We start from the raw sequence: 27,207 nt of genomic DNA on the forward strand, positions 1-27,207 counted from the left end.
AGCGTTTCACAGTGCTTGCACTAGTACTCAAATATGGCCCTCGAGATGACGTTAGTGCGAACCACTTATGCGCGGATTTCACGTGTGGTAGGCACCGTCATATTAAGTGGCACTCATACTGTGTACGCATGTGTGCGAGAAAAAGCCGCAAAATTTCATTAATATCAATAATTCGTTTCACACACATTTCTGACGACTAAACTTACAGCATACGCATGTCTAAGGTGCCTCGATAGCAGCGCCATTTTTCAGGGTGCAGACAACCTTTTACCCACGGAGCAAGAAAAAAGATAGTAGAGAACATGACGTCACGCAGCCAGCCTTTGCAAGCGAACGCTCCGTGACGCCAGTCCCTTTGCTCAGTGCATTTCTTAGTGTCGGCCCAACACCTGACCTCTTGCATCGAATCACTGAGCAACAATCGAGATTTGCCGAGACGCTTGGGGTGCGATAGTTGGTTGTTTATCCCATGAGCAGTGTCTTAAAACGAAGCTTTCTTTGCTTCTTCCTTCGAGTTTCCCACTGCTGCTGCTGGGGCTGCTGCTGTCGCACACACCACGTCGGGAATGGTTCACAGCGTGTATATAGATGAGAGGCGCGAGTAAGAGAGGAAAGGCAACGGAAGAAACTCGTTTTCACCCCACCGCGTCAATGTGCAAAATGCTCTCTGGAGCTCCCTGGCCGTCGCTACGTTAGTCACTTGACAGCTATAACTATCCGTGACTCCCCTCAGAAGCTTTGCAGATACAGCGGCGCTTCCCTTTCTACTAACGTGCAAGGCCAGAGGGCACGCAGATAGAACTGTAGAGAGGAGAAAAAGAGAAGAAGGAGCGGGAGGGAGAAGAGGCAGTTCCCATATAAGGGAGGGGGTGAGGTGGCGCGAGAAGGCAAGGAAACCCCACTACTATACGACAGCGGTTGTGGGGAAACAGGATAAACTTAAGTTCAAGGTACGGTACAGTACGCTGCTGCTATTTCTGAAAAATAAGCGCCATGCAAATATGTCAATCTGACAAATTACGCAGGGTGTGCAAGCAGAGCTGCATTAATTAAAGCACACCGCAGGGTCCAGGTGACACTACGGAAGTGCTCGACCGTCAAATCAACACTTCTGCGCCCTCCGCATTAGCTTTGGGGCTATGGCATTGCTAGAGATCGTGGATTTGACCCCAATCGCGGCAGCCGCATGTCGATGGGGGCGAAAGAGAAAACGCACGTGCACACACGTTAAAGAACATCACAGTGTCAAAACTAATCCGGAGCCCGCCACTACAGCTTGCCTCCTAATCCGAGTGTGGTTTTGGCCCGTACAGCCCCATAATCCAATTCAAGTTCAATACTCCTCCAGAATGCGATATCACAAGTCAGGAAATGACAACGCTCAACTCTCTCAGTGGTTATAAGATATGGCGCACAACAACGCCTCAAGCAACCACCTCTCTCTCTGTGTTCTGTTTACTACGCAGACAAATATCAGCGGTGCACGCAAAGTAACGTTTAACTCACCACTCTCATGTTAGCCTAAACGGCGAAGAAATTAAGCTTTAGCCGTCAACATCGCCGCTAATTATCGTCAATCAAAGCATCCAGCACGGAAAGCTTCGCTTACACCGACTCCCACAGTGCGTGGGATATGCATATTTTTTATGGAAACGCGCTCGGCCGGCAGCTGCTCGGCTGCTGTACCTGTATATCTGGTCACACTTTGCTTGTATCTCTGGCCACGTGCAGGAACGACACTCCTGGCTTCCATCGGGTTGCGCGAGGCTCCCTCCTAATTTTTTCCTCACTCCATGCTTTGACACATTCGGCGCCACCTATCTGAAGCGCCGGCGCCATATTGGTTATCTCTGGTGCGGTCGTGTACTGCGGTTGCTGCTTGCCGGATGAGTTGCTTCAGCTTTCGTACGCGCTCCGAGGCGGCACCGCAGAGATGAGAACCGATATAGCGTCGGTGGAGACCACGTCGTCCTTTTGAAAGCCTCGCTTCGTGTTAAGGCGCCCTAACGCTCGTCGCGATCAGTGCGCGTGCCCTGTGCAATTGTAGACACGTGCCATCAGTAATAAAGCGAGGCCCCAGCTGCAGTGCACAGAAAAAGCAACTAACCCGTTCAATCACTTTCAGCACCTTCACGCTGTCTCCATCACTCTGTACTTGTGGGTGAGAGACAACCTTCTCGAAGTCTCTGCAGAAAGACGTAAACTCTGCTGTAGAAAGTGAAGCGGCACGAAATGACACAACAAAGCAGGCAACTCAAGGTTAACTACTACATATTTGGTGTGGTGTTCCCACGTGAAGTGTCATTGAAACCAGCTTTTCTGGCGTAATTTCACGGCCCGCTGCCTTCGAACACGTAACAGTAGTGGAAACTTCATCCTCTAGACCGGCTACTAGGCTTCGAACGATGGCTGCATTTGTAGCAGGATTTTGCTATTTGCTGTGATCATCGAGATGGGGCCGTCCTAGAGTTTCGTACAATGATTACTAGAGGGAACGCTGGTGCTGGCGTCTACGGGAGCTGCAAGCGGGGTGGTTCAGCCAGTTTGGGAATGATGGGTAGTAACATGGATTTCCCTAAACTTCGTCCTTCTCGCTTTAAATGACGTTGCGTCTTTGTAAATTCGTCATTTGCATACAAAATACTGTGTAATAAATAGCTAAAGAAACATTAAATAAAATTATGCGAAGGCAGGATTCAGACACAGGACCTCTAGCACAGAAGCCCTATATTCAAAGCATTGTACCACGGACGTCCATATGCATGGACAAGCGACATAGAGCGCACTTACGAATTTCTCGCAAGAAAGCCAGCATGTTGAGACGCTTTGTGCGTCTCGATCGATTTGACTACCTCGACAGGCTAAACCAGAGCAACTGGTAGTAAAAAGTAAAAATTGCTCTGAAATTTAGGAAAATTAAGGCAGACTAAACAATAAACCAAACCGGAAGAACGTCGGAATCCACGAGCACGAAGATCAGAAAGACGCGTGTACTACCCATCAGTAACATGGTGGCTGAGTGATTGCAATGCCAGAGTTCCCTCTAGTAATTATTGCAGGGAAATCTCTGCGGCCCATGGTGCCAAGCAATCTCGGAGGCCAGGCGTGTTCGTTAACTGCTCCCTATTTACCGGTAAATGGCATCAGACGTGAACCACTTCAAAACAGTAAATGGGAAGAGCAATGCTACAGGCGCTTACAACAAATAAGTTGATAATTTAACGAACCCGCGAACATGGTTGCCGTGGGTAAAGCATCGTCAGCATGGTGCTTGATAAAGCAATGGGCGCAACTAAGGTATTCGGCTTCACGTGTGCCACAACTAAGTATACGTATGACAGCCCGCATTAGTAAATACGACGTCGAATTGCACGTTGAAGCCTGTGTTGTCTTCCTTTCTATCGTTGTCAGTGCTTTATGCTGGGAATCCTAGTTTCTTGCAATATGCGAACAAAGGTATCAGGCAAACAGTATTCTATATATCGGTCCTTGCGCTACACTGCAGCCAACACAAAGACGAAAACGTGTATGCAGCCTTGTGTACATGAATGGGACAACAGTTTGTCGCGTTTTTTAGCGCATTCACATACTGCGACACCACATGCACGTAACATATCGATGATGGCACAGCGGTGGCAACGCATCACGTCACGTTCGCCGCAGCGCTTTCAAAAGCAACACGCGAGGCAGAGGTGTTTCGAAGGAGGCCGCGTCTATTCACCGTCGCAACGACAACGCTCATTCATCATCATCATCACTAGCAGCTGCTGCCTATTTTTTTATTCCCACTGCAGGACGAAGTCGATCTCGAATTACCCATGTCTTGCATGAGCTGATTACAAGTTACGTCTGCAATAATTTCATCACCCCACCTGGTTTCATCACGTCCTCTCCTGCCCTTTCCTTTCCTTGGTACCTATTTTGTAACTGTCTCCCTCTAATTGTCCACCGATTATCTACCCTATGCATTACATGGCCTGCCCAGCTCCATCTTTTCCTCTTAATGTCAGCTAGAATGTCATCTATCCCCGTTTGCTCTCTCATCCATACAGCTGTCTTCCTGTCACTTACCGTTGCGCCTAACATGTTTCGTTCAATAACTCTTTCCACGGTCCTTAACTTGTTCTCGAGCTCATTTATTAACCTTCAAGTTTCTGCCACACATGTTAACACCGGTAGAATGCAATGATTGTAGACTTTTATTTTCATTGACAGTGGTAAGCTGCCAGTTAGGATTTCGTAATGCCAGCCGTCCATTTTCTGTTGCTACGTTTCCTGAAAAAGGCGTTCATTATTCTCAGCTTATTCCTTTCTGCGAATTCTACCATCATCTCTCCTCTAGCGTTTCTAGAATCGACGCCTAGGTTTGCAGTTGCCTGTTCACCCGCCTGCTTTTTCCACACATTTGCATTGAAGTCATCCATTGCTACTGTACACCGAGTTTGCACTTTTCTCATCGCTAATTCAACATCTTCATAAAACTGATCTACTTCTTCATCATCATGAGTGGATGTTGAAGCGTAGGCTTGTACTAACTTTAATCTATACCTTTTAAGTTTGATTACAACTACTGCTACCCTCTCGTTAATGCTGTAGAATTCGTCAATGTTGCCAGCTATGTCCTTATGGATTAGGAATGCTACCCCGTATTGCTTCTTATCAGGGAGACCTCTATAGCAAAGGACATGGCCGGTATTTAAGAACGTGTAAGCCTCACCAGTTCTTCTAATTTTACTAAGGCCGATAATATCCGAAACAATGTCTGATAGTTCCTCAAAGAGTCCTGCTAAGCTAGCCTCACTCGAGAGGGTTCGGGTGTTAAACGTTGCAAGGGTCAGTTTCCATTCACGGCATGTCCGGACCAAGAGATTCTTAGTACCCTTTGCTGCGTTACAGGTCTAACCGCCGCCTTGGTCAGGTGCTCCGCAGCTGCTGGGGACTGGCGGCCATTGGTTAATGGCGAAACAAGAAATGGTGAAACAACAAATGAAATTGACTTCATACTTTCTACCGATCCCAGCATAGTGCAGGATGTAGAAGTGATAGGTACAGTAAAGGTGCAGTGATCATAGGTTAGTGAGGGCTAGGATTCACCTCAATTTGAACAGAGAAAGAGTAAAATTGGTCGTGAAAAAACAGGTCAACTTAGAGGCAGTAAGGGTAAAAGCAGACAAATCTAGGCTGTTACTTGCAAACAAATCATCATCATCATCAGCCTGGTTACGCCCACTGTAGGGCAAAGGCCTCTCGAATACTTCTCCAACTACTCCGGTCATGTACTAATTGTGGCCATGTTGTCCCTGCAAACTTCTTAATCTCATCCGCCCACCTAACTTTCTGCCGCCCTTTGCTACGCTTTCCTTCCCTTGCAATCCATTCTGTAACTCTTAATGACCGTTACGAGACTGGCTTCAGAGGCAGCAATTGAAGTGGGAGGCAAGGCACCAAGGCAACCAGTCGGCATGCTCTCCCAAGTAACAAAGGAGCTAATAAAGAAAGGACAAACAATGAAAGTGTCCAGCTCAAGAGATAAGATTGTATTCTCGGAACTGTCAAAACGGATCAACAAAATGAAAATAAGTGATATTCAAAATTATAACGTGAGAAAGGCTGAAGAAGCCTTAAAAAATGAACGCAGCCTGAAATCAGTGAGAAGGAAACTTGGCATAGGACAAACCAAGATGTATGTACTGAAAGATAAGCAGGGTAATATCATCATGATCTCGAAGGTATAATAAAAGCAGCGGAATAATTGTATACTGACCTGTACAGTACCCAGAGGACTCAGGAGTACTCTATTCGAAACAATAATGAACAGTATACAGAAACTCCTCCTATGACTAGAGACGAGGTCAAAAGTGCCTTGCAAGGCATGAAACGGGGGAAAGCGGTAGGAGAGGATGGAATAACAGTCGATTTAATCAAAGATGGAGGAGAAATACTGCTTGGAAAACTGGCGGCTCTTTATACGAAGTGTCTATCGACTGCAAGGATCTCAGAATACTGGAAGAATGCAAACATTATACTAATCCACAAAAAGGGAGACGTTAAAGAATTGAAAAATTATAGACCCATTAGCTTACTTCCAGAATTATATAAAACATTTCCCGAAATTACATCCAATAGAATAAGGGCAACACTGGACTTTAGTCAACCAAGGGAACAGGCTGGCTTCAGGCATGGATACTCTACAATGAATCACATCTATGTCATTAATCAGGGTATCGAGAACTCCGCAGAGTACAATAAGCCTCTCTATATGGCTTTCATAGATTACGAAAAGCAATTTGATTCAGTTGCGATTTTAGCTGTTATACAGGCATTACGTAATCAAGGAGTAGAGAACGCTGACGCAAATACCTTGGAAAATATCTACAGAGGTTCTAGAGCTACCTTAATTCTGCACAAGAAAAGCAGGAAGATACCTGTAAAGAAAGGAGTCAGACAGGGAGACACAATCTCTCCAATGCTATTCACTGCGTGCCTGGAGGAATTATTCAAGCTATTAAAATGGGAAGGCTTAGGAGTAAGGATCGACGGCGAATACCTCAGCAACCTTCGGTTTGCCGATGTCATTGTTTTATTCAGGAACACTGCGGACGAGTTACAACAAATGATTCAGGACCTCAACAGGGAGAGTGTAAGAGGGGGTTTGAAGATGCTTAAAAGTGCGTTCAATCATTTACTGTAATTCGTCCCCAGTGCTGCTGAAGAGGACAATATCATCTGCAGACCGAAAGGTGCTTAGATATTCGCCCTTGAACCTCACTCCTAACCCTTCCCATTCCAATACCTTGAATACTTTTTCTAAGCATGCAGTGAGTAGCACTGCAGAGATTGTTTATTTCATCCCAAAGGAACAATTCAGAGTGTTTATTAAAGATTCATCTAACATAAGCATTCATTACACTGATCCACGCACCCGCAGCGCCGACAAGTGGATTGTTCCTCTTTCCCGAACTACCTATTTTTTGCAGTCTCCTAGATTCACACTGCCGTCCCTACACAATAAATACGAAGAGAAAGAAGCCAACTTTTCTACGTTTACAAAAAAAAAAAAGAAATGCGTGAATTTTTTCTAACTCTTGTATAATGTATTTTATAATATATTCTCCGAACATGATCAAGAATGTTTCATTACCCTTTGTATCGCGTTTATCGTTTTCGTCTTTTTATGATGGGTTCACGCGAACATTGAATATTTCAGCTACAATGTACAATCGTCCTGGAGTGCACTTATATATTGACCTGATTTGTTCTATTGTTCCGTTTTTGTATATGCACAACCTCTATTTAATTTATTTTTTCTAAACTGCATTTTTAATTCTATTCTTGTAAGTTTGCTGTTGAAAGTATGAATTTTAATACCGCTGTCATGTTGCCTTTAGGCATCTTCAAGTGGTGTTATTACCACTTTTCGCCTAAGGGACCCCCAACGGTCATGGGAAGATCTGATTGATTGATTGATTGATTGATTGATTGATTGATTGATTGATTGATTGATTGATTGATTGATTGATTGATTGATTCTTCTTCTTTCCTGACCCTTTTCTTGATAGGTAGCTTTCTACTACGGAGAACCATGGCAGCGGCGCAAGCTTTGCAGCTATTTCTCAAGATATTCACGTATGTCTCGCGTACTCGTTCATTGCGCAATGCCTCTATGACTGCTGGTATCTCTCGTGAAACAAATCACTTTTCATTATTGTTCATCATTGGGCCACAGTAACGGGATTCGGCTTTCATGATAATTTCGTTTAGCCGCGTCTTGATGAGTGGGACTGTATGGCATCGCATTAAGTCTACGTGCAGCGCTCGTGAACTTCCGAGTGATGGCCGACGGAAGAAGCACGTCCAGCGACAGCGCGCGTCGACGATGCACGGAGGTGAGCATTGAAGACAGCCGACACTTTTTCCTTCGTGCCCTCTCGAAGCCATTAACCACTTACACGAATTCGGTAAAGTCCGCTTGCGTTGCCCTCGTCTTGAACTCATCTGAACGCCAGGAACGGAGTAGAACGTTTCGGAGTAGAACTTTCGAAAGAGCAGCACCTCACGAATACTCTACAGGGTGTTTCAGCGAACACTTTCAAAAAACCCTAAAGGTAGGTTTTTCGAGCAAAAGTAGGAATTCTCTTAAGGAGCAAGCTTTCAGGTTCGGCGGACGTCAGAAATTATGAAAAACAGGCGAATTACATATTTAACTACGAAAATTGCATAACGAAATTTTTAATTAGCCACGTTTGGCGGTTATTGCCAATGGCGAGTTCGTAGCCACGAAGACGACGATTCCGTATCAGTCTTTAAAGCAAAGAAAAAGCTACTCTAAGGCCCTGCAGCCCGCGAAAATCAAGTATTTTTTCCCGCATGATATCTTAACGCGGCGAACATGGTACGCCGGAAATCTATTGCAAACGCAACGTCCGCTGATGACGTGTTGCGGTGACTACGGCGCTCAATTCGAAATGTCTGTGGTGATTTCCCAGGCTAAGGAGCCTCAACGCTCAGCTTAGACCACGGCTGGCGTTATCTTTTCTTTCGTTGGTAGGCGGAAGAAAGAGGCTAGTCATCGCCCACTACACGGTCCCCCGTTTTGGGAGCCCTTTTAGGCGTTTCCGGCAGGCTTGCTTTTTTTTTTTTTGTCTCGACTACTTCTGACGTGGCTACCTGAAGAGCTAGATGTGAGGCATCACCATCCGTTCATTTATTCGTTAGGTTTATGTGCTGTTCGTTTATAATCGCTGAGTGTTAGGAAGCGCATGAGACGAAGGAAAGGTTCGTTTGAGGAACAAGGAGGACTTTCGCGGCAGTGGCTGCATGCTGTTAGTTCTTGTGGCTTGTGGCGCCAGTTTTACAAACACGTTGACGTTTCCCTTTAAAGTGCTTGTTTTCGGGGTGCGCGTGCGACATAGCCATTGCATTACCACTGGTGCGACCTCGCCCATTTGAGGATCAAGGTTTCAACGCCGCAGCGTTAATATTGTGCAAATGACCGCGCCAGCGCAACTCCAGTACTCCGTTGCTGAGAAAGTGGACATTATGCTGGCTTATCTGAGCGCGCAAAAGGACGCGGAGCTGGCATCGATGCTGTATGCTGCCCAACATCCTGGCTGTCGTGTTCCAGCTCGCCCCACATTCGTATCGATATTTAATCAGTTTAGGACCGCTGGATCAGTCCATGCACAGAAAAGGGAGTGACCAGCCAGTGCAACCGATGATTTTGACACCGATGTGCTGGCATACGTCGCTGTCAGGCAGGAAGCAAGCACTAGGGAAATTGCCAGCGCATATGGAGCGAGCCCAGCTTCAGTTTGGAGGTCACTTTCAAGGCACAGCTACCACCAATATCATGTGTGTCTTCCCCAAGAGCTGAGACCAAGCGACTTTCAGAAACGGCTCGATTTTTGAAACTGGTGCCTTATTCAATGCGACGAAGACCCGGAATTTCTCAACAGAACGCATTGAACCGACGAGCCCCAATTTTGCAGGGATTCGAATGTCAAATTGCAAAACGCGCAGTATTGGTGCGATCAGAATCCCCACTGGCTTCGTGAGCATAAGCACCAGGTAAGGTGGTCAGCGAACGTATGGTGTGGCATTTATAACGGCCCTATTGTTGGCCCTTATTTCATCGACGGAAACATTACTGGAAAGAAGTACCAAGAGTGCGTTTTAGAGGGCGTCGTCTCCGAGTTTGCCTCAGAGTTACCACTGGCTGCGCTGAAAAAAAATGCGGTTCCAGCAGGACGGAGCCTCACCGCATTTTTGTTCACCGTCTCGTAAATTCGTTGACGAGTCCTTCCCAACCAGTGAATTGGGCGTGGCGGAAACACGCCCTGGCCGCCTAGGTCATCCGATTTGTCATCATTGGACTTCTTTCTCTGGGGATATGTTAAAAATGAGGTTTTCAAGACGGAACCAACCAACCTCGATGATACGAAGCAACGTGTCAGAATCTCCTTCGACAACATTCCCAGACGGATGCTTTTATCTACAATGAAAGAGCGCCTTCATCTGTGCATCGCAATGGAGGGAAAGTAATTTGAGCACATCATGTAAACATTCTATGTTGTCGTCCAAAATGATATTACTCTCGTGGAGTGTCCGAATAGGCCTACAACCAAATGAAATATTGAAATAAACCATTTTTGTTCATTGATGTTTGTTACATGACTCAAAACTGCTAAACATAGCATGAAGTCAGGATTTCCTAATCCTAGGCCAGCACTTACAACAAATGGGACGGGAGCTGTTACGAATCAACCTCGCACTGCAATGTCAAGAAGTTGTCAGCTACGGATTCCTCGTTTATTTAGCTGTCAAGCCCATACCACTTAAATATAACTCCTGATAGTTGCATGTCACGATACCAGCACCACTAAAAAAACCACTGTCGCAAAAGTGTGGCTTTATTCTTTCAACGAAGCTAGCGTAATGTAAATGTAAATTAAAAGATTGCTTCCGGAGGCAACTGCACTGGCAGAGCTCCAGGCCAGTGCCGAACAGCACCTTAAAATGGACAGCTGCATAGTTGGCGATGACTAGCCTCTGCCTTCCGCCGAGTGAGTAAGCGAAAGATAACGCTTTGCTGCTCCCTTTGCTTAGCATTGACGCTTCCTAGCTAGGGAAAATAGCACGTACATTTCGAATTAGCCGCCACAGTCATTGCAATACGTCACCAGCGTACGTTGCGTTTGCTCACGACTTCCGGCGCTCCTCAATCGCAGAGTTTCGTTTTTCAGCGGAAATAAACGCCAGGCTTTCTAGCGCTGCAGGGCTTTAGAAAATGAGTTTTTCTTTCTTTTAAAAACTGATATGACATCGTCTTCTCCGGGGCTACAAACTCATGATTGACAATAACCACCAAATTTCGCTAATTACGAGGTTTATTAGTGAAGTTTAATTAATCAGCTAACTAATTAGCCCGCCCTTGATACCTCCTGGTGTCTGCCGCAGCTAGCAGTTTCCTTCTGAAGAGGTATTCTTTTTTTCTCGAAGAGCCTATTTCTAAGAATATTTGGAAATGTTCGCTCAAACACCTTGCATAAAAAATTAATATTTGATTGAGTCTCGTAGGACTAGAAATACGACCGTGATTGCTGTTAATCTACTGCTGTCCTTGCCATAATTTAGCAAACTACCCCCCCCCCCCTCCCCTCCGCCTACCTTCGTTTCATTTTTATTTTCTTTCCACTGAGCTCGGCGGAAACACTGATGCGACAACCATAATAAAGAGGCCGTGTTGCTTCGCACATTATCGCGCTGACGAGACGGTCATCTCAGGAATCACCCATCGTTTGTGCGAAGGCGCAAGTACAAGCAAGCGCGAGGCATGAAATCTGGGTGCTTTTGCTCCTTGAATATCTTACTTTGCCTATGTACTACGGGGGAGAAGCTTCTTCGATCGTTTTGTATGCGCTTGTTCCTAAGCGTGCTGCCATTGCAGTATAAGGTCGTGTGTGCGTGTTGTAGCCGTGCGTCGTCCACAAGTTTTCCTCTTACTCCTTGGATGTTGCTGGTGAGGTGCGTTTTTGTCCCAACCGTAACGTAAGAAATCATGTCATCGTCACCAGGGGATCATTTAACCTGTGAGACTGACGACGAATCGGATAACTTTAACTCTCTGTATAAAGGGGCGTCGGACGTACGCGAATCACAGAAGTTAAACGTTCGTTGCAAAGACTTTCTCGCACCTGTGGCGCTCTACCTTCAAAATAGCATCAGTTGTTTTCCCGGGGAAGCAGTAGGCGCCGTAGTTGAGTCGGGGCCTGCTCTCCTGGAGCAGCATCTCCGCTCGAGCAAGGCTTTTCGTATGCTACTCTCTGAGACTTTTCAAAGGCGTTTTTAATGGTCCCTTTTCAGGTAAATAAACGTCTTTCTGCAAAAATACGTGCATAAATCGGTAGGTAGTTGCACACGAGAAATCTGGCACGAGCGAAGATATTGCTGCAGGAGAGCAAGCCCGGTATGGGGGCTCCCTCGAGAAAATCGGATGTTATTTTCAAGGCCGAGCGCCGTAAGGTGCGTGAAACGTACAATCCGGCATGACAGACTCAACGCGAGCGCCGCAGGCCCGAGAAAATGAGTCTGACGTACCTTTAGACGAAGTGTTAATGTTATCTAACTCGCCGTCAATGTCACAGATTCAATGATCCGCGCACGATTATCGCGCAATTTCCTATGTTACCGTCGCCACTAAAATGCAACAAACTGATTCGGAACATCCGCGGAGCAAGAGGAAAGCTTGCGAACGACACACGGCATCCACGCCCACACACAACCTCGCACCGACCGTAATGCCAGCACGCCTATGGACAAACGCATACCGAGCGATCAAATCAATTTCTCCTCCGTACTACCTAGGCGAAGTCAGATATTCAAGGAGCAGAAGGCCCCAGATTTTCTCTCTCGCACCTGCTTGTACTCGCGCCTGCGCACAAACGTCGGGTGATTTCTGAAATGAGCCTTGAGGTGGCGTTGGCGGTAACAAAACCCAGCTTCGGGGTGGGTTTTATTTCGGAGGCCAGGCCACCTAGTTGAGTGCATTCGCCATCAGATGGTGCTACCGGCACTATCAGTCACGATGTTATCAGTCACAGTATTAAAATCCTTGGGATTTTAATACTGTGAGGAAAAGAGCAACTGGTCGTTTGAGCATGAATGTCATTATATATGCTTCAAGGAGTTCAGCGAAGTCTCTTTAAGGGGATGGGCAACCCCCGTTACCGCGCGGCTCCTTCTCTTGCTCGATGCGCCACATTTATTTCGTCCAGAAATTATCGTTGCAATGTTTCATATTGTCGCACTAACCTGCATTTCCAATATTTAGCACCCCCAACCTGCAGCGACTGGAACCATCTTCTCAATTCCAGCATTAATGCCAAAGAGTTAAAGGGACACTAAAGCGAAACAATAAATCAGTTTAGACTAATGAAGCATTGTTTGAGAACCCTGCAGGCTGTCATTTCAAAAAAATATTTTGATTATTAGATAAGAAAATGAAGTTCCAAGTATCAGTATTTGAATTTCGCGCCGAAACCCCAGCGCCTCTACGCCAGCGTGACGTCAGCGATTCCAAAGTACGTTTTCGTATCTGGGCCGCGTTGGCTGAATAAAGGTTCCCGAAACTTGCCATGTGTAATATTTGGTTCCTTTATACCAAAATGTAGTCAACCTGTACCGCTATATATAATTAGTAGGCCCTAGAAGATGCCATCAAAATCCAAGACGTCACAGCCACCAGGTGCGGGAACTTAAGTGGGCGTCGCCACCCGTATTTCGTTCTTGCGCTTTTTCTGGCTTACGAAAAGTCTTATCGTTGTAAGAGTGGTGTTTTTGGTGTGGTAGAACGGTAATTTACTGATACAGAAGAAATCATTTTTCACTTTAGTGTCCCTTTAAAGACAGCCTGTACTAACAATTTCATTTAGCCTTATACTATATCCTCGCTGTCAATCTAAGGATGCAATACAAGCGCTTCCCACTAAACCGCTTTGTGTCTTTATGCACCAAGATAAATTCCGCGGAGCGTCATGATTGATAATGTAAGGAAGTTAGAAACGCTAAAACGTTGAGTGCAGACGTGTGGCTTATGACGTCGTGAGGGTGTGCTCACGTCAAGGGGCATGTCCCGAAGCGCACGAGCGGCAAGAACTCGGCGAGGTGGGCCTTCCTCTTTTTCGGGTCGCTGGAGATCCACTTGAGTATGGCGGCGAACGTGTCTTCCACTTCGTTGACAACGCTCAGGCGGTCGTCTGCGAGGACGGTACGCATCTCGTCCGGCCTCAGATCCTGGAACTGAGGGCTGCTCTTCCACACCTGCGTCACGCATACAGACAACCTCATTCGCTGTTGACAAACGAAGGCTCCGGAAGATTTCCAATTCCGTCCCTTTATACCACCAAGAACTGCAGGTTTAGCCAACCGACACGCATAACCTCGCTATTGCGCGTTATGAACTTTTAAGTACATACACTCTCCGCCACCTTTTTAATAAAATGGCGATGCCTGCAGTAAATAAAAGAGAAATAGTTAATTCTTATTTTATGTAGAGTTGCCAAGCGCTAATGCGATGTTCTTTTTTCTTCTTTTTTCTTTTTTTTTTTTTGATGCTGTGGAAAAAATGTCTGGCTCCGATGTGCTACTCGTTTATGCGAGTTCACTGAGGGCAACCTTCTCCACTTGGGATTCCCACGGTTGGCGCATCCAAGACCAGCTGCAACAAACTTTGATTTTGGGTAACTTGGCGACAAGCGAGTTGTAACCTACTCCTGAAACAATCCCGGCAATTATGAGGGCCTAGTAATTGTGTCATTTTCTTATTAGGAGCCTTTAAATTGCACGTAAACACGTAATGCCCAGCACGTCCCCAGCGAGACTTTTCAGCGCACTGTGCGTAGTGTCCAATACCGCAGGTCATGCCGGGGAGCCGCGCGTTTCAAATGATTTGCACTTTCGGCGAGTGGTTATGACGGAGTCTTTTTGACACGATAGTGTTTTATAAGGGGCCTCACCAAAAAAATCTGTCTATTGTACGTACCTCGCGCAATCATCATCACGGAGATCCACGAGACGGCAATACCTTGCCGTTTTGTGCCTACCTAATGCTTAGGAATGTAGGCATAAAAGGGTAGAAAGGTCTGCTCTTTTTAACGAATCATCCCCTTGCTGACGTATATTTGTTGCGATGAAGATATTCAAGTACATTTTCTTTTATTACTGAGTAACATTATGGAAAATGTGGCCGCTGGCCTGTAAGGGTAGTAAAGATGTTAGTATAAATGATAGAAGGCTTTTCTAGCCCCTAATAAAGGTCGGGCTTGGAAGTGTCTTGCGACACACTACGGGCAGCGGCGCTACCACTGCGTTTCCGGCGCTGTTTCTAGGGAAATCCCCGACAACTGCGACAACCGTTACCGCTCGGTGGCACCGCGGCGGCTCATGCTGTTTGTATTGGTGCATATCAAGCATTGAAGAGACTGATAGAACCGGAGTCATTGCAAGCATAGATAACGTAAACTATAGCGATAAGTATGTTAAATAGGAAATTTATGCTCGAGGTCAGATGGGCAAAAGTCTAGGCCGTGATAAATGTACTAGCCCGTTTTAAAGGGGATGCCAATAAATATAATCATCACCGTTTTCACGCGTCTGCTGTTTTGCGTGTGCGCGCATGCCGGGCACGTGTGGACGGCCGCGAGCACGTGACCGCACCCGAGTTCTGACGGCGATGTTTCGCCACGTACGCACTCACCGTCGCGTCGGATGCACCTGTGACGCCTGGTAGCTTATGGGGTGCTGTTTACGCTGCGCGACAACACAGGTCTTCCGTGCTTGCTACCTTGTTCACTGCTTCGCTCTTTGAGTATTTATCTCAAAACTGGCGCAATGTACAAAACTTCTGACAGCTTCAGTGCTACAATTATAACATGTCCTGCGGGCACTACTTAACATTAATGAAATGATGTAATCTCATGGGCGATTCTCACACGTATTCTGACACCAACCACGGCCGAAGAACTTTGCAGTTAAAATTTTCTGTCAAATTCCTGACTTCTCTTAATCGGATGGCCGTCGTAGAGGCGCACGTAATGTGGTCGAAGCCCGTGAAGCAGGTCGCTTTTGTTACCTCGTTGAAGTTGCGAACCAGGTAGCGCAAGGCTTCTTGCGCGAGATGCAAGTAACACCAGCTGGCTGCCAGTTGGTAAGTTCCGATGCAGTTCTGCAGGTCGAGGTCCTTCTCGAGGGTGCTAAGGCAGTGATCCAGTAGCCAGAATATCTGCGTCGTAAAGAACACTGGGCTGAAGTGACGGTGCGCGGCTATGTGTAACCGGGGACATGGTCCTCCTACACAGTGCATCTGGCTGGCAACCTAGAGAACGATTGCTTACCGTGTAGGAAATCCAGGCACGTAACGTCATGCATGTGCTATGGTTGTACAAAGTATCGCTTTCATCAAGTGCCATGCCTATCAAGGCCACCAAATTTATCTAAAATAAATAAATTTGGGCTCCTGTGATTTTACAAATGTAGCGTCAATTTTTACGAAGAATGCACTTTGTTCACGAAAAAGTTCTAGGGGTGTTGAAGAATGGGGCGAGCACTATTGACCATAAGAAAATCCATGCAAGGATGAAGTTTCTCTAGTGCCTGCACCGCTGTTTTGTCGTGATTCAGGGCGTTAAACAGCGGGCTATTTGCTTCCATAATCGTTCTCCGACAACTTTCTAATCCAGGCTAAATGGGCAAAAGCAAGATCTCTGAAAAAGTCACTGTGATCTAAAAACGCTACATTGCTTCCGGTTCTCTGTTGTGCCTAGCTATGTGCTCCTTGTATGCAGTGTCTAAACGTGAGTAATCGTAAGCAGAGTGCGTACGCATCTCACAAAACGTGTGCGATCAAGGCAGACAAGAACGAAATCGTGCGCTGCTCCGTTATCCCACACCCATCGATTTGTAATGTCCGTAAGTGTTTTTACGAATTTTAAAGTTCATAGGTGTGGCCGGCACGCAAATGTTCCCGTATAACGCTTCACTGATAATGACAATATAATAGCGCCCCCCCCTCCCCCCCCCCCCCCCCCCCCCAGCAACGGCGGAAGACGGCTTGCTGCAGGACGAACGTGGCACCCCTAACGCTGTTTCGGTGGTTTGCCGATGGAAGGCTTGGCGGCTGATATAAATACTTGCCTCTCCATTTGCATGGTCTTCAAAGTTTGTTTCACTTTGAAGACCATGCATATGGAAAGGCAAGTATATGTATCAGCCGGCAAGCCTCCCACTTTAAATTCAATACTAATTTCCGTAAAGAGGCTATGCTAGATACGTAATATGTGCTTGCATGAGCGCTTTATGCACTTTGGAATGCTTCTGTTTTGAAATATCGCTAATCAAATTTTATTCAGTCAATTTTGCATTCAGAGACGTCAATTGCGACAAAACGTTGAGTCCCCACTGTGACGTAGCTTGCAGCGTCTGGCAAGTCGTTTGCAAATTGGCCGAAGTAGAAGACAGGTTCGCTCTTGCTCTCAGCTGGCGAAAACAAGCACCTACTGACTTTTTCCCTTTCCCTCACGCGCGCAGCAGAATAGAGCCCTAGTCAGACGTGCGCGTCGGAAAGCGTCCGCACGCGCCGCGCCGCGTCTGCGAGCGTTCGATGTCAAGCACAGAGGCACCGTCGCACGTTGATGCCTGGCAGCGTCGTGACCAAGCAATGCTAAATTTTTCACCGGCATTGGAAGTTGCCGTTTGCTTCGCCCGGGTGACGTGACCTCACGTGAACATCGCGAGCCAATGTGAATCCCGGAACAAAACTGGATGAAACGCTATAAGCGCCCAAATGGTTTCTAAAGACTGAAATATGAATTAAGGTAAAATTATTCTGAATGATTGCCATTTTTAACACATCGCTAAACATGGTTGCTGGACTACATTGAACGTGGCGTCCTATCAACGCTGCACCGTCGTGAGTACAAGCGCGGCAAGGCGCGGCAACTGGTGTATCGTGCGGTTGCGTGCGGTGCTCCTCCGCCGGGCGCGATGCGGCGCGACGCCGAGCGCAGGGCAGCGCTTGCTGACGCGTTCCATCGCGTACGTCTAGTGGGGCTTACTCGTCAGGCTGAGAACATGGTAAAAGTTTTGCTTGATGGTTTAGCGACCCAACGCTTTTATCCACGCCCTTGAATGCGAAATTAGCTGAGTGTCAAATGTTACGAGAAATATTTCGCAACAGAATTGCTCCAGCAGAATCAAATAAATTGAAATCGTCTTCAAATGCGACAATCTTACGGTTTCAAATATTAACATATACCGCTATTGTGATATAAAAAGTTAATTAAGAAGATTTTATTGCTTATGCGTTCGATGACAAATTTTTTGCGTAAACTGTGTGCACCAAAGTGCATAAGACATCTCTTCAAGGAGAAATTGAGTAGCTAGCATCGTTTTTTTTTTTTTATTAGAACTACTTAACCCCTCAAGACCCTCTATATCAAGCCCGTATATGTGCTTCAATGTGCTAGTCAGCGGGGCTCGGTAACTTAATAACTATCTAATGCATTTGCAGCGCTTAAGTGGAAACGGGAAATCAGAAGGAGAAAATACAATCCGACAGGGGGATGCAGCGTCCTGTCTTTTCCTTTTTTTTCTTATTTTTTGGTTTTCCTGTTTCACATTGAGCACTGGAAATGCACTAAATGTCGAAATTCCAGCTAGCCTAGCTCTCTGCCATGATTTACTATCTTTTCGCGCGACTGACAGAGAGTGACTGAGCGACTAAGTGATAGGCCGGACAAGGCAAAGGCAATGCAAGTGACTGAATGAGGCAAGGCAATGGCTAAACAGCCCGGTTGTGAAAGACGCCCCGTGGAAATGCAGCCATCGAGTTGTGCACATTTCAACCAGCGACCTCTACCTTACGAGAAGTCTGACCGGGGATTGTAAACAGGGCACGCCTCTTGCTTGATTCCCTACTGTTTGCTGGCTAACGTAAACTCCCTTCGGCGCACCATCTTCTCAAAATGAAGTTTCGAGAGACCCCTTCACCAGCACTGCAACCCCTGACTGACCCTGTTCTTCTGAGCCAGCTCGAGAAACTTGGCGACGTTGTGGGGGCCGATGAGCTCGTCCAGCGGAGTGTCGTAGGCGAAGTCGACAAGCAGCTCCATCATGTCGCGCTCCAGGTCTTCCATCATCACCCGAATCGATGGAGTCCGCTTGTTTTTCTGTTTCTCTTCGGGACTCATGCCTTCCCTGGCGACATCCAAGAGTGCGTTGCATCCCGAGTACCTGCACACGGAACAACCGACAGCGATGACACAGTGACTTAGCTTAGAGTGCTACGCACAATCAACAAAGCTAGTTCTGGTAACTGCGTTTTTTTTTTTTTTTTTACAAATGTGTAAATTCTTCCCCTATACTCCCTTCCCTATTCGAATGTTTGTGGGCGCTCGCCGATGATGTCGTTTGCGGGTTCATGCTCCAACAACTCGGGTTCAAGGGCTGCTGCTGATCAGTGAAAAATCCATTCGGCACTTTTCGTACTTTAAGGTCATGAGCAGCACGCGCTAATCCAACTTGAGGTTGCCTTCCTGACAAGAAAGTGTGAGAAAAGCAGAAGTGCACGCAAGACTGACCACCATTGTCATTACAACTTATTCTGTCTGATTGAAGTGAATGGAACAGGTTTTACAGCTACAGTCTCCCTCTTTTTTAAAGCTATTTAATGCGAGTAACCGTGAGTAACCGTAAGCGCAAGATACGTGTAGCTCACTGAGCATTTTCGAGTAGACCTGTTCACATGAATTGGACAACGTTTCCGACGAGTTGCTTCGCCCGGCAAAAATCAGTCGTGAGTTAATCAAGTAGGTCTTGGCGGCTCGTAGTGTCCTCCAAAATTTCCCCGGTAAGCTATTATGCGCTTTATATGGTTTAAAGGAGGTGACGACATCCTGTCCTGCTGCGAAGCCTGCGTAAGAATCTTTGTCGTGCTTTGTATACTGATAAATGTGCTGCGTTAAAAGGAAGCTTTGGCTCGGGTGCTCCTATCTAAATAGATGTAAAAGAGAATTCGTTTTATCGGCAACCACTCCACCAAACTTGACGAGGTTTGTTGCATTTAAAAGAAAATCATTATATCTATTGACTGTTGGTTTAAAATTTTTTATTTAGGTTGTCAATTTTTTACTAAAAATTTGCAAAATCGCAAATTTCCAGAAAATGATACTATAAAGTTTACAACTTTGTAACTCGGCAATGAAAAATGACATAACTATTCTGTGAATTGCATCTCATAGTACATCCATCTAAAGCGGACAAAATTGATATGTTACACATCAATCTCAAAAAATTTAATAAAGCACGAATAGACCTTTTGCAAAACTCTTGTACACAACGTAACAAATTCCCATAATATATAAATTGGCATATCAAATTTGTCCACTTTCAACAATCTAATGGATGCCATTTACAGAACCACGATATCTGTTCTTGACGGAGAGCTATTAATTTGTAAACTTCGTGCCTCTATCTTTTTCGAACTTTCACATTTTTGAAAATTCTTTCAATAAGATACAGGCCCTAAATCGAAATTCCGCTTCCGACAGTCAGTATAATTTAACTTTTTCTCTCAAATGCAGCAAACTTTATTAAAAGCGGTCTAGCGGTTATCTCAGAAAAACGTTTTTTGCGTTTTACATGTATTTGAATAGGCCGCGTCGGAGTTGGGCCCGAGCTAAAGCTTCCTCTTAAAGCAATTTCGTGGTCGTATAATACAACAGTTTAGTCTTTCGCGCAAATATTTAACTCAAAATCCTTCCCTCTAGCAATAGCAGTGTTTCACAGTGAAAACAAAAATATGAATAATGAAAATTTGCATAGAAATTTTACAAGCCATCTTTTGCCCTACGCAAGATCTCTTCATTGCATGACATAGTGTTTTACGGAGAGACTGGCTTATGGCATTGAGCGTTTATTGGAATATGTGTCGTTACATCCATTTGGTAACAGGAGACATGGAAAGCGCAATTTCTTGTTATTGATTGTTAGTTCCTTACAGCTCTAGCAGCAGCGCTGAATCTTTCACATTAAAGAAGCACTCGATGATGTGACTGAGGTTTTTACCTCTATGAAATGCCTAGCTGTACGACTCTTGCGCTGGGCTGTCCCTTTCGACTTATTTTTGTGAGAAAAAAAATACAGTTTTAGTTTAGCATACGCAACTTATAGTGTATGCTCTACGCTATAGTGTAGCGTACGCCAAGCAGCGCCCGTTTTTTACAGTTTTAGTTGGCTGGCGAGATCTTTGGATCTCGGAGGCTATATGCCATTGTTGCGGCTATTTCCAGATTATAGCTATAGGCGGCGCAGACATGTCCAATGTTTCTCGAATGTTTCATCTCGAATGTAGGGAAGTTAAAAAGAGTACGCAAAATTAAATAATGAACAGATAGCGCGAATATCGGCCGGCATAGAGCAAGCAATAGAAAAACATCCCATGGAAAAGTACGATTATAATCAGTTAGAATTACTCATTAGTACAAAAATAAAAGAAGTAAAAGGAGTAAACCGCTGGAGAGGAAAGAGGAAACCACGAAGTTGGTGAAATAAGGAAATTAGGGAGACCATCGAACAACGACGGTTGACATCACGGGAACACAGAGAAGCAAAGAAGGCGCAGTTATGGGAAGAGGAAATAGGCCAAAGATGGGAATCTTGTCCACATAAGAAACAACAAGTGCAGGTCCTCGTCCAGGCTAAAATAAAGCACTCCTCAGATCGCTGGCTGGCTGAAGTTCGATGGAACTAAAGGGGGGTCAAGAAAATTCTGGAACCAAATAAGTTGGCTGGGTAAAGCGAATCACAGAAAGCAGGAACAAATTCACGATGCCGAGGGAAAATGTTTAGAGAGAGATGACGCTGTGAACTATATTGGTTCAGTTATAGCTAGGTCATTTAGGAAAGATTATAGGGTAATTGCCCCAAATGAGGGAGCAACACAGTATAGCACAATAGAAAACAGCTTAGAACTGACCAATCTTAACTGGAAAAAGGCGGAAGCAACTGTTCCAAAATGCACGTCCGCTGGGATATACGAAATTCCAATCAATTTAATTAACTTGGCCCAAGAAGCAAAGAAACGCTGATAAAAGCATTGGAGGCAGTCATGACAAATAAGCAAATTTCGCGCAGCTGGAAACAGAGTAAAATGAATTTGATTTGTAAAGGGAAAGGCGATAAGACGAAGATAAAATCATTCCGACCAATTACGATAACATCAGTTATATATAGGCTGGCGATGCAGGCGGTGAAATTAAAAATGCAATCATGTGTAGAAAGTAATAGAATACTCGGAGAACTTCAGAACGGGTTCAGAAGTGGTAAGCGCATAGATGGTAGCCTGTTCGTGCTTACCCAGTGCATAGAAATAGCTAAGGCGGAAAACAGACCTCTGTATTTAGCCTTCCTGGACATAAGTGGTGCATACGGCAACGGTAACAGGGAACTCCTGTGGAACATATTGAAAGATGAAGGTATCGCTCATCAGGTAATTGATTTCCTACAGGAAATATATCGAGAAAATAATGTTGAAATAACATGGGAAGGAATTAAACGTACGACAGCTGTCGAGGTACACAAACGATTAAGGCGATGTTGTCCTCTATCACCGCTGCTGTTCATGCTTTATATGATAAGTATGGAAGAAGACTACAAGGAAGCAATCTAGGGTATAATCTGTCGTACATATTAGGCGGAAAGGTTGTTGAGCAACGACTACCGGGTTTAATGTATGCGGACGATATTGCACTGTTAGCAGATAGCCAGGAAGATTTGCAAACTCTGGTTAATTGTTGTGGAGACGAAGGAGACAGTCTAGGCTTCAGTTTTAGCGCAGCTAAGTCCGGTGGGATGTTTTTCAACGATACAACTGATCAGGAGCTTACAATACAAGGTCATGAAATACCCCGAGTGGCCGAATACAAATATCTCGGGGTATGGATAAACAAAGGGCAGATGTACACGGAAAAGCACGAACAGTCTCTCATAGCAAAAGGGCGAAGAGATGCCGGGATAATGAAACATAGGGCATTGTGGGGGTACAACAGCTATGAGGTACTGAGAGGTATTTGGAAAGGAATAATGGTGCCGGGGCCTAATTTCGGGAATGCGGTCCTGTGCTTAAGGGCAGAAGTTTAGTCGAGACTGGAAGTAAATCAGAGAGCTGTTTGAAGATTAACACTAGGTGCCCACGGGAAAACCACAAACGAGGCAGTACACGGGGTATGAGCTGGGGCATCGTTCGAAGTACAGGAAGCTCAGAGTAAAATCCTATACGAAAAACGCCTGAGGAAATTGGATGATAACGGTGGGCAGCTAAGGTATTTAAATACCTATGCAGAAAGAGCCTTAACTCACAACGGCGGAAAAGAACTAGGAAGCTAACCAGTAAGTATGCCAGGCACGAGGACGGAGAAAGACAGAGCATTAAATGACAGGTTAAAAACGCGGAAGGTAAAAATTGGATGAATTCAATAGAAAAGAAGCATAGTGTTGAACTATATCGATACTGGAAACAGAAGATCAGTAAAGAAGCGTTTTATGATAACTCAAGAGGCAGTACCCTACTCTTTGAAGCTAGGTCAGGATGTCTTAGAACGCGCAGCTATAAAAAGAAACTTAACGAAGAAGACACATGTACTGCATGTGGTAAATCTATAGAAACAATAGAACACTAAAAATGTGATGATATCCGTCCCGATGTCGATGCGGGCACAGTCACGCTTCCTGAGGCCCTACGGTTTAGAGATAACAATAGTCATGTAAATAAATATGCGTTGGAAATTAGCAAAAAGCGATTGGAAGATTGGTGGCTCAAAAGCAGAGAGTGGACATAAGGTTAAAAGTGTAGAAAGAAGTATTTAAAGAAAATGGCGAATTTGTGTAACTTACAACACAGTTAAACAATAATAAAAAGCTGAGCATTGTGGCAACTGCCATCACCCCGTTTCAAAGAGGACGTTCCTACCTTCCATCCATACCATCCATCCATTTCTTTCGTTAGGCTTCGACTCGTTCGAAAGGAGAAGCAATCTCGAAAACACCACAAGGTTATCCATAATTCTCTTTCGTCGAAGCTGCCTGAGACTAAGCGAAAGCCGTTTACGCAATCATTTGCTACGAATGAAGTGCATTTTACAAAAGCAACACCAAATTCAATTCGAATCGGGTAGCCGGGAAACCGCCATGTTTCACGCAAACTCCGCAAACCACTCAAAGACGCCAACGCTAAATCTCAGAAATAGCGTGCGTACGCTATACGCTCTGGGTCCTTTAGCGTTCTGCGCATGCGCAGTGACGACCCGCTATTTTATAGCGTACGCAATGGTATAGCGTACGCCATACCAAAGCTGTCTAATATCGGAATAGTTTTTGGGAGAAAATTTTTTTGGCCCAACTAATGTGTTTAGTCTACTGCGCTAACTCATAATACGTATTCTGCATCAATGCCCTTCGGAGTTTACCCCTTTGAGCGCTGGTTGACACACAAAGCCAGCGAGTAAAATCCCAGTCTATCAAGTCGGGCGACGCAGCGGACGTTACGTGTGCACGCAAATGTGAAAGTATCCCCGTTAGTGAATGCGGTCGCAAGTCAATCACCGTGACAAATCTGAAGCACTTCGTTTTCATTCGCTGCCCGGTCAAGCAACATGAGCAACAACACGAACGCTACAAGAATGCACGCATCAAGTCTAAGGGGTCCACTTGTTCTGTTTTTGTTCGGAACTCATGCGCTTCCTGGCGAAAGTGAAGAGTGCGTTGGAGGCGGAGTACCTGCACGCGAAGAACCGACAGCGACAACATAGTGATTTAGCTTAAGGTGGCTGCATGAATTTAGATGGGGTTATCTGTGGACTTGTCCATGCCGTGCCCATTGCACTTCAGAGTGACCAATAAGAGTACTGCGGTTTGTTCCATTGTGGTTATTAAAGGCTACTCATAGTAAGGTAATTATTACTCATATAAAAAGGAGTAACTGCCAGATCCGCTTTAGTCGTATGAGGTCTACACTAAAAAAATTTACATCACTTAGGGTTTATCTTGTCCTCTAGCAGTTATCATCGTGATTCTTGCGCACGCTTTCCTTATTTACCGCTGTTGGCTCCCTGTGTCATATACACTTCTGTCAGAGGGGATATGTCACGGTACGAATATCGTTAAACGATTCTTCTCTCACCTGACTCTTCTCTCACCGTCACTTGAAGATGTGTCCACTGGGTTGCTTGCTCTCCCGAACCGAAATGCTAAAGCTTGCATGAACCCCCAAAAAAAGTTTCTCACCAAGCTCTTCCTTTAATGCATGAACTCGACAAATTCGGGTTTATTTTTCTTTTCGCACCAAAATTTGACTGCCGGGCTTTTGCACACGTATCAAAATGAGGTGAGTGGGCGATAAACCACATGACTTGCTTGGAAAAACTCACGTAAACATATTCGCGCCTCGTTGGCAGTCGGTGAGAAAACAGTACATGGCGGCGAGTTGCGATCTCCCCCTAAGCTAAGATCTCAAACTAGACCAGCGCTAGCCCGACGCGAAATGGCCCATGAACCGACCAAATTCGTGGTAAGTAAGCTTTCTGTCGGGCCAAAATACGCGGTAGTCGGATTCAAGGAAACGGAAGTGGGTTCGGCCGAGAGAGCGTCGTCGTGGCAGGTTGGGTCAGTCAGATTGCGAGGTTTAGGTTGACTTGCTCGACCTGCTTTGGCGTGACGACTGGCGTGACCTAGACGACCTCGCGTGTTGAGCTCGACGCGAGCGGGTCGAGTTCGTGGAAATGTGGCGGCTAGCGAATAGGGATGACTTAGACGGACCCGCCGGCCGACAAGACCCGCACCTTTCGGGTCCACGCGTGAACGACGCCGCGGCCACTGAGGACTTGAACTCCGCTACTGCAAGTTATCAGCAACACTGAACAGCACCCGGATAATGTACTCGCACAGGCGCTGCAGTTGCCAAAGTCTGCAGCGCGTTCGCAAGCACGCATGTATGGGCAACACTCCTATAGACTAGAGAAAAGTATCACGAAGAACGACACTCACTTGGCAACCATAATGGATCGGTGTGCCCACACCTCGACCCCGCCGGCCACGCGGAAGACGACATCGCAGTCCTGCCGCGAATTCTTCAGATCGCGCAGTGCCGGCATGGCCTTGGCCGCGGCGGCCGCCGTGGAATCAAGCTGTCGGCCATCGTCGTTGAAGAGCTGCGCAGCCTCGAAACGTACGGTGATCATTTTCTCGTCTCCTGTCTCGGTGGTAGTGTCGTCGGCATCCATGGCGTCCATAACTGCTTCAGCGTCCGCCTAGATCCGTGAGTTAAGCCGTAGAGAACCAGTGCACTGAGTCGGGCGACCAGGTGGGCTTCACTTAAAAATGTCTTCCGGCTGGCACTGCCACATCATCGGGGCGGCGAAAGAATGGAGCACGCGGGTTGACTGCACGTTCGTTCCTGGGCCTCGTGCACGGCTCGAACAGCACGCGCAATTGCGCTGCCGGATATTTGTTGTTGTTGTTTTTGCCTATTACTTTTGCGGCTTCTACCCACGGTGGGGGATTGGCCAAGAAATGGGTGGATTATTCCAAATTATAATGGAGCACAAATTTCCTAATATCTATGGAATTAGCACTGAATAGCGTAGAATGCGCTGCCATGGCTCGTAGTTTGTTGCTGCTTTCCTCGTCTTCGTTCTTGTTGCTGTTATTGCTACGGTGGCCTGGTGATGAAATGGCCAGGCTTAGCTTGGTTAAGCCAAGAATTCGTTGCATATTGCGCGCGAGTTGGGGCTCAGCTTTTCCTCCGGCTGTCGTGACGTCACGTCACGTGGTTGCGCTAAAGGTCAATGGTGGCTGCCCGGTCGCGCCCAAGGGCTGAACTGAGTGATTGCAATATGCAACGCATAAAAAGTAGCGGTCTCAATGCCAGCATTCCGTGGCTACGTCTGTTTCTCGTCACCTGTTGCACTTGTGCTCTTTGAGATTCCTGTCATCAAAAGCAAGACGGTAAAGAAAGGTAGTTGTGCAGCCCAACGTACGGGACAACTGTAAGCGCTGGGTGAGTTAAGGTCGCAGAGGCGACGCTGAAGTACTTGGACGCTATAATGCTGCACGTTTTTTTTTTCCTATTTATGTTTTGTTTGATTTCGTGCCACATTACCCCAGTGACACATACAGGAGATGCGCGAGCTGCGTGCCCGTTGAAGCGTTGGCCTTTTCCAATTTCGTCGCTCATGGCTACCTGAGACCACACTGTAAAAAATTTCCGTCATTATACGGAGAATTGCAGGTAAAAATACGGAAAGTATTTCATATTTCAAAAAATATACCGTAGCAAAAGCACCCGTTAATATACGGAAAGTGCTCTCCTTTTTAAGCTTTACGGACATTTCACTGTAATCATACAGCGGCTATGCACTGTTTTGCACGAAACAGACACAGAATTCAGACACAGACACAGACAGAATTCCGTATTTTTGTTATGCGAACATCCGTATTATTGCGAGAAAATTTAAGCTGTCTGAATGAGCGCTCGTACTCACAAAGTTTCAGCTAAGAATATTTTATTGAACACGCAAACTGCACGCATTATGAAGATACGTGCAAAATGTGAGAGCTAGCCTTCTAGCAAAAGCTGCAGTAACACATCGTATAAATATA

The 27,207-nt window shown here is 45.9% G+C and overlaps 1 protein-coding gene across 2 annotated transcripts in view; it reads right to left on the minus strand.

Annotated features, from left to right (window-relative positions):
* LOC126516601 (kelch-like protein 10) overlaps positions 1-25,966 on the minus strand; it is a 47,779-nt gene extending 21,813 nt beyond the window's left edge. Inside the window, exons 1-5 of one of the 2 annotated variants that reach the window (XM_050166720.3) lie at positions 25,594-25,966; positions 18,567-18,786; positions 15,629-15,778; positions 13,616-13,818; positions 2,108-2,186 (exon numbers count right to left, since the gene is read on the minus strand). In XM_050166720.3, coding sequence (XP_050022677.1) covers positions 2,108-2,186; positions 13,616-13,818; positions 15,629-15,778; positions 18,567-18,786; positions 25,594-25,838 — 897 coding nt within the window. In that variant the 5' untranslated portion in view covers positions 25,839-25,966. The remainder of the gene's footprint in view (positions 1-2,107; positions 2,187-13,615; positions 13,819-15,628; positions 15,779-18,566; positions 18,787-25,593) is intronic. The other variant, XM_055063787.2, reaches the window with a different exon arrangement.
* Between the last annotated feature and the right edge of the window lie 1,241 nt (positions 25,967-27,207).

The sequence above is a fragment of the Dermacentor andersoni genome, chromosome 1, assembly GCF_023375885.2.
Source record: "Dermacentor andersoni chromosome 1, qqDerAnde1_hic_scaffold, whole genome shotgun sequence".
NCBI lineage: Eukaryota > Metazoa > Arthropoda > Arachnida > Ixodida > Ixodidae > Dermacentor > Dermacentor andersoni.